Source organism: Silurus aristotelis, assembly GCF_946808225.1.
Source record: "Silurus aristotelis genome assembly, chromosome: 7".
NCBI lineage: Eukaryota > Metazoa > Chordata > Actinopteri > Siluriformes > Siluridae > Silurus > Silurus aristotelis.
In genome coordinates this window covers 24,305,644-24,314,150 of record NC_139580.1, presented here as the reverse complement: position 1 = coordinate 24,314,150, position 8,507 = coordinate 24,305,644, and the positions used below count along the sequence as shown (strand labels likewise).

Genomic DNA, 8,507 nt, shown 5'->3' with positions numbered 1-8,507 from the left:
GTCAGGACTTTAAACACCAGTGGATTGAAAAAGACGCGCAGTAACAGGAAATCGGTTGTTCGACTGAAATCGGCGCGCAGTGAAAATAAAAAATATATATTTCATCAAATCAATGGATTAAAACTAAAGTAACGAGTCTGTTTTGAAAATGTAAGAAGTAAAAATTACAGATATTTGTGTAAAAATGTAATGAGTAAAAGTAAAAAGTTGTCTGAAAAATAAATAGTGGAGTAAAATACTGATACCGAAAAAATCTACTTAAGTACAATAACAAAGTATTTGTACTCCGTTACTTCCCACCTCTACTGCTGGTGTATCATTTCCTGGCACTCACACGACACAGACGTAGACTAGTTTACAAAGCTCACAATGTGCAGGGCAGAAGGCAACAAGGAGTAAAGCTAACGTGGATGAGACATAAATATAATTCATAATACATAACAAAATATAAAAAAGGGAAAATTAAAACCTTCAGCGCAACATTCATTTATTCGCAACGCCCTTTCTTTACTCATATATAAAATAAATAAATAAACTCCACCGAAAAATATTTTGATTCAGTAAACATTTGTTTTATTGATGCGCCAAGTCTCAAATCCAACACTCAAATCAAACACCAAAATCCGCCATGATGCACACAAGTTACCGCTGGGGGGCGACAAACGCACCGGCGCGTTCTGTGGCATTTTTCCACATAACGGCGAAACGAACATCTTTTTTGCTCGTATAGATAAGAGCAATACATCATTTGGATCTGTAAAATGTCTACTTTTATTTGTATACACTTATAAGAACAACAAAACGCTGTGATTTTGTAAAATAAAGGAAGCAGACAGGGGGCGCTCTCTGCCATGTCTCTCCCTTTACAAACACAAATAAAACAACCTGGATCTCAATGAATACTCGCCTCACAGACACAATAAATAAAAAGATTAAAATGTCTTTTACATAAACCAGTTCACATTAAAACAAATATTCTCTGATTATGTAATCCGTATGAAAGTTAGAAGAGGTACAGTTGCTCCTGTATCACCTCATTAACCGTCCGTGTGGAAACATAGCAAAGGTCAAGTCAAGAAGCTTTTATTGTCAATGAGACAGCGTTCCTCCAGAACCCTGGTGCTTCAAACAACAACAATCACAGAAAGCAGAAACACAGGACTAAGGACTAGTAAGTGTCCTCGCCACATAAAGTGCAAGGTTGCGTTTAGTGTCCTGGTGATTTACATCATTTAAACCACAATAATTAGTTTAAAACATTTTCAAGAATATTTTGTCTTCATGTTGAGTTTTGGTTTTACTAATAATAAACATGAATTCGCACAAAGCGTTTATATTTCTCCATGTCCATGTTGCTTAGAGTATTAAAAACAAAGTATTAAATGATGGTACATTTAGAACAGATAGAAATGTGCGAATAATCACGATTAAATATTTTAATCGATTGACAGCAATAATATTAATCTGATGTGAGGTCCAGTTACCAGCGTTTTCATTTTGATTTCGGGGGTTTAAATTGTACCTTCTACTATATTAAAGATTTCGGTTTACATATAGGCGTCTTTAAATCTAGATAAAGAAATAATGCAGGTTTACTTCCTATAGATCTAAATTCTTTTACATGATACAGGACTCTTTTCTGTTTGGGAAACAGAAAGAGTCCTGTATCACATATACAATACAGCACGGTGAAATTGTTTCTTTACATATCCAAGCTTGTTAGGAAACTGGGGTCAGCCATGATATAGAGCCTCTGGAGCAGAGGGGTTTCCGGGCCTTGCTCATGCTTGATGTTGGGACCTTCAGACCAGCCTTGACTGTTGAGCTTCTTTTGAATAAAGTCAAATGAATCCAGTCACTAGGAAGCTTTGTTTCCCAGACTGACTTCCAGTCTGCACTTTTATCATCGGCTACTTCAAAATCTACTCATAAAATAACAAGCAATGAAACAAGTATTCAAAAAGCACACGCTTCTAAACATTTCAGCTCTAAAATAAAGCTTTTATTTTTGAAAGTCAGCATTGATGTTTTTATGAATCAAAGTTTAAACATTGAGTAAAAATCCATGACTTGACAAAATAATTAGAGCTACCAATGTTTGGTAAATTTTATTACAAACTTCATACGGTTTAAATGTTACTATTCGGTTTACATGGGGAAAATTTATCACCACAATGTTAAATACAAGAAAAGGGAAATCAGGAGGTAATTTCACTTAAACCTGATGTTCTCGGTGTTTCACTGTTCTTCAGCATATCAAATTCAATTTTATTCACTGATGACCATTTAAATGTTAACCTGGACGAAATCTGCCTACACATCAAATTAACGTATTCAGCTTTCCCAGATTCTCATGAACATCACGTCTGAGGGGCTTTGAGAACTGAGGTACAGTTATAGATAGTTACAGGTGAGGAGTTTCTTCAGACTGTCACTTAAGTCCTACAGCCTACAAGGTGTTTTCGTGAGCGTCCTGTTCTCCGGATCTCAGGCCAGGAAACTTTTATTCAGCCATTTCCACGTCTTCTGCCAGTTTCTGCACCATCTTCTCTTCCAGCTTTTTGGTTTGTCCTGGGGGAGAGAAAAAAAAAAACGACGAGTGTAAATGAACATGTTACACTCTCTTACACGTTTCATACAACAGCCAATTGTGTGTGCACCTGCACAATCTGATTTCTGAACACTGTTATTACTTATATTTTTGTCACGCACACACGTAAACTAACCCACTTGACAAAATACGTGTGTAAATTAACAGCATGTCACTCACCTGCATGTGATGCTCTGATAAGGTGGATATTTTTCTTGACTTCGTTGATGGCTTCTGCCTTCTCCAGCTCTTTGCCCTTCTTTAGTCTGTTAATAAATAAATAAATAAATAAATAAATAAATAAATAAATAAAAAGGGTTGTCTTGACAACTTTGCCTACTATTAAAATATTGAATTTCTTACATTCTGTTTATCCTCTTTTGGTTCATTCACTGCCGACTAATATTTATTATAAGATAGACAGAAGAGTCTCACCTGTTAATGATGAAGCGAGCCTGTCGTTTCTGTTTGATGGCCTCAACCTTCTTCATTGCCTGCACTGTAAATGGAAAAACAAAGCAACTGAATTCAACATACGGAGAATAAAACAAAGTTGGTATCCTGTTCAAACAGCAGGATGGTGAGATACTATTGCTTTCCAATAACATCATCATGTCCTGAAGTAGTTTATTATTTACAGCATTTATTTATTTATTATGGAAAGAGGTCATTTATATTATAGTACACAGTATTGTTACATTTAATGGCAAGGAACACCAATAAAATATTAGTTCCTGATATTTTTTTTTACATTACAGCAGCTGTAAGCCATTTGTTCCCTCAATTAAAAAATAAAAAATACATATAACGAAATTTTAAAAAGACTGGAAATGCAGCTAATTTTTCTTATTACCAAGAAATTGCAAAAACCTAAGTGTTCTTTGCTGAAAACTCTCATTAAAGAAAACCTACAGCTTCACCAGAGACTCCATCCAAGATGTAAATAATAATAAAAAATAAATAAATCACTATCCAACCAATATGTATACAGTATCACTGACATGTCTGCCTAAAAAGATCCGCTTTCAAATGAGATTTTTAAGTACCCAGATCCCACAGATGTATAGTATATTGTATCTCTCTCTCTCTCTCTCTCTCTCTCTCTCTCTCTCACACCATATATTAGCTACTGCATTCTGCACACTTCTGTACATTAATCATCCTCATCCCTGTATATATGGACCTCATACCGTATTTATCTACTGTTATTTATTGTAAATAAGACACTTATGCACTTTGGTTAGATGCTAACTGCATTTCATTGGCTCTGTGCATGCATCTTGCACAATGACAAGTTTAATCTAATCTAATCTAATGTCAAACACATATGAGGAAGAATTAAGGAAAATGATAACATTGATCAAAGAGTTCAAGAAGGAGTATATGTTAAAAGTAGAGGTCGACCAATAGTTGATTGCTGGGATTACATTTATTTTTTTTTTGCTTCCAGCCCACGGTAATAACGAGAGCGGCCTCTAGAGGCAAATCAATGACACCACATGTTGTTTAATTTTACAGACTGCACGCTGCATGGAAAACGCTATAAATAAATGTATTATTTGCAATTATTTAAATAATTGTATTTATTACCTTTAGAACATTTTCACGATTCAGAGCTGCTTAACACCTTTTTTTTATATAAAGTTCAGTACCATTTTACATGGAGTGTTATGTTTGAGGTTTTTTTTTATCCTGTATACATTTTACAATCTTCATTTAAAAGTCAGTGAATTGTTTGATCCAACCAATCTACCGGTCGACTTCTAGTTAAAGGTAGGTCAAATAAATAAGAAGAAAGCAGGTTAAGTAACACCTTATAAGCAAAAAGCATGATGTTAAACATCTCACCAACAAACAAATGACATTAACAATGATACACTTTCATTTGAAGTTAAATAAGGTTTTACTACAAAAATTGTGTATTAGACAAGCGTCCCCGACTTTTTTTTTTTTTTTTTTTTGCAGCACGGCCCATTTTCACACAAGCCAATTGTTCCCCTGGAAAAGCGGTCAGGTTTTGGGGAAACAGAAGACAAAAATCTTTTTTACTACTTTAAATAAAATTAAAAAAAAAAAAGTTTTTAATAGTTTTATTCAGCACAGCCCAGTACTAAATAATATACAGCCTGGTACTGGTCCATGGCCCTGTGGTTGGGGACCCTTGTGTAAGACTGAGCACTTTAAATCTATGCTTTAAAGTACAGCCAGCATGATCAGAAGCTGTTGTAGAAAATTAATCAGCACCTTCTGACCAATCAGATCTGAGAATTTAACATCACTGTGGAATAAACACTAATAATTACCTGTCTTGCTCCATAACTGCCTCTGGTATTTAACAGGAATATTTCTGCGCTTTTCAAACTCCAGTGAGTTATCCTGTAAACACAGACAATATAATCCAGATGACCTTTCATAGCTCACTTTGAATTGTGAAACAATGCAGGTAATGAGTGTGTGCTTTTTATTGCCTCTGATTATTAAATATTACAAGTATGGCGTACCACTGTCAGCTCTTTGCCAGCCGCTTTTCTGAAAGCTTTGGTCCACCTGGTCTTTCTTGGATTGCGCTTCTTCTTGAAGTTCTTGTGACACTTTGATCTGCAAAATTTGAATACCTAAAAGAGAAAGGAATGAGGTTGAAGTGATGCGTGCAGGGCAGTGATATACTAACATTTTAATTAACTGCGTGCATCATTTATAACTTCACTTTGTTAAATGTGTCTTTCCTATGAGTTGAGATTCTAGCAAAATAAGTACGTTTTCTTTTCTTCATAAATGTGTATGTGCAAAATGCCTGGACACAAGGTTTCAGTTAAGTAGACGATATGGGGGGGGGGGGGGGGTGTTTGTGTGTGTGTGGAACTGAGAAGCCATAGAGTACAGAATAAACTTTACTCTTATTTATTAATCCTCTCTGTTTATTCATTTTACTAGTAGAGACTTAAATTTCCATGACATTGGAATCTGATTATTATACAGATAATTACTGAAGGACAGGTGACTGGTGTAGGCCTGCTCTAAATTATAAACAAAACTGGTCACATATCAATCAAAAGCCACCAAATGATATCATAGAAGATTCAGCACTAATGTCATGCAATGAAATTATGATTCAGAAAATAAAATTATATAGTATTGTGTTTAAACTGAAGCTCAGGGCAAAATAGGGCAATAGCTATATTTACATGCACCCAAATAATCTGTGGGTAATCGTATTGACAGCTCGATCGAGAAATCTCACGTAAACTCCTCATATGAATGAAATGTTTGATCTGAACGGAAGAAGTGGTGTAGATCTCCAATTATCCAATAAATAGGAAAAACGTCATATAAAAACTCTTCTCGAACCGTTTCAAAAATATCTTGCACAAATGCACAGCAGTCTTCACTTTTCTGTTTGGTGTGAATGAAGTTTTTTTTATTATTATTATTTGTTTCTTGTAATATACATACAATGTTAATTATATAAATTAAAGAAATTTATGAATACATGAATATTTACATTTTATGGTAATGTTTAGGGCACATATACAGGTCTTTAAACATCTTATTGCTAAATCATTCATTTGGATCGAAATTATTCAGTATCGACTCGGAATCGATTCAGTATCGATTCGGAATCGATTAAGATCTATCTATCTCCACCTTTGTCACGATTTACTGAAGGCTCTTTTGCTGCTTCACAAAATGGACGAAACTTTCTATGTAAAATGCTTATATAATGACAGCAGATTTAATGTGTGTGTGTGTGTATGTACTTTTTATAAGAATGAAATATTTAACGATATGTTGGTTATGATGACGTCACACTCCCGACTGCTACACCTAAAGCGATAACATTATCTATTACATAAAGATAATCCTCCAAAGAGGTATATAACGACTTATAACGCGTTGTAACGCCTGTTCTACTAAACTGTATACACGCTGCTCGACAACATTAGTGGGTGATCGCGTGGCTCGGCCGGGTGAAGCCCCTTACAGACCCTGTTTATAATAAATACATAATTTACCTTGCAGTCATTGCGAATAAACATCATCCCGTGTCCGGGGTAGATGGGTCCGGAGCAGAAATAACACTTTTCGATCCTCATTGTGAGTGAATAATTTTTCTGTTACTCGCCCATGTGTTTATGGTTTCGACATGGACTCTAAAAAGGAAGTGGCTTTGCGTCACTACCTGTGTTTGGGACTCGTAGAGTTTGTATGTTCGCCATCTGTAGGGCGGACGTGGAATTACAGCGTCAACATTAGTGTTTGGACGTTCAATAAAATGATTAAAATGGTATTGGTTAAAAAAGATTAATTGTATTATGCTGCTGCTGCTGCTGCTGCTGCTGATGATGATGACAGGAAGCTCTGTGAAGCCCTGGAGCTTCCTAGTTAGCTTTGTGTGGCTTAATAGTTCAGGTTGTACGTTTATAACAGAGACCCCTAGTGGTCAAAATTATATGAGCCTCTGCAGCAAAATCTGTCGGATCACAGACCTGAGGTAGTTGTGATGTATTGATAGACTGATGTTAAGATCTTCTTCTTCTTCTTCTTCTTCTTTCGGCTGCTCCCATTAGGGGTCGCCACAGCGGATCATCCGTCTCCATACCACCCTGTCCTCTATATCTGCCTCTTTTACACCAACTACCTGCATGTCTTCCCTCACCACATCCATGAACCTCCTCCTTGGCCTTCCTCTTTTCCTCCTACCTGGTGGCTCCATCTTCAGCATTTTTCTACCAATATAATTTATGTCCCTTCTCTGCACATGTCCAAACCATCTCAATCTCGCCTCCCTCACCTTGTCACCAAAACATCCTACATGTGCTGTCCCTCTAATAAACTCATTTCTAATCTTGTCCATCCTCGTCACTCCCAACGAAAACCTCAACATCTTCAGCTCTGCTACCTCCAGCTCCACCTCCTGTCTTTTACTCAATGCCACTGTCTCTAATCCATACAACATCGCAGGTCTCACCACAGTCCTATAAACTTTCCCTTTCATTCTTGCAGATACTCTTCTATCACAAATCACTCCTGTCACTCTTCTCCACCCTGCCTGCACTCTTTTCTTTACTTCCATAACACACTCTCCATTACTTTGCACTGTTGACCCCAGGTACCTGAACTCCTTCACCTTCTTCACCTCTTCTCCCTGCAACCGCATCACTCCACTGCCCTCCCTCTCATTCACACACATGTACTCTGTCTTACTCCTACTGACTTTCATTCCCCTTCTCTCCAGCGCATATCTCCACCTCTCCAGGCTCTTCTCAACCTGCTCTCTACTCTCACCACAAATCACAATATCATCTGCAAACATCATAGTCCAGGGAGACTCCTGTCTGACCTCGTCCGTCAACCTGTCCATCACCACTGCAAACAGGAAAGGGCTCAGGGCCGATCCTTGATGCAGTCCAACCTTCACCCTGAACCAGTCTGTCGTACCTACTGCACACTTTACTGCCGTCACACTGTCCTCATACATGTCCTGCACCACCCTCACATACTTCTCTGACACACCTGACTTCCTCATACAATACCACAACTCCTCTCTCGGCACCCTGTCGTACGCTTTCTCTAAATCCACAAATACACAATGCAGCTCCTTCTGTCCTTCTCTATACTTCTCCATCAACATCCTCAAAGCAAATAAGGCATCTGTGGTGCTCTTCCTCGGCATGAAACCATACTGTTGCTCACAGATGGTCACCTCTTCTCTCAGCCTGGCTTCCACTACTCTTTCCCATAACTTCATGGTGTGACTGATCAACTTAATTCCCCTGTAGTTACTGCAGGTCTGCACATCTCCCTTATGCTTAAAGATCGGTACCAGCACACTCCTTCTCCATTCCTCAGGCATCCTCTCCCCTTCCAGAATCCTGTTAAACAATCTGGTTAAAAACTCCACTGCCATCTCTCCTAA

At 37.5% G+C, this 8,507-nt stretch overlaps 1 protein-coding gene across 1 annotated transcript; it reads right to left on the bottom strand.

Annotated features, from left to right (window-relative positions):
• Window positions 1-2,082: 2,082 nt before the first annotated feature.
• On the bottom strand, window positions 2,083-6,760 carry rsl24d1 (ribosomal L24 domain containing 1). Its single transcript, XM_083546542.1, has 6 exons — window positions 6,604-6,760; window positions 5,092-5,205; window positions 4,894-4,966; window positions 3,026-3,089; window positions 2,771-2,856; window positions 2,083-2,571 (listed from the first exon to the last, which is right to left on the bottom strand). Exons 1-6 carry the CDS (start codon window positions 6,682-6,684, stop codon window positions 2,504-2,506), a joined length of 486 nt encoding a protein of 161 aa, XP_083402668.1. The 5' UTR covers window positions 6,685-6,760; the 3' UTR covers window positions 2,083-2,503.
• Between the last annotated feature and the right edge of the window lie 1,747 nt (window positions 6,761-8,507).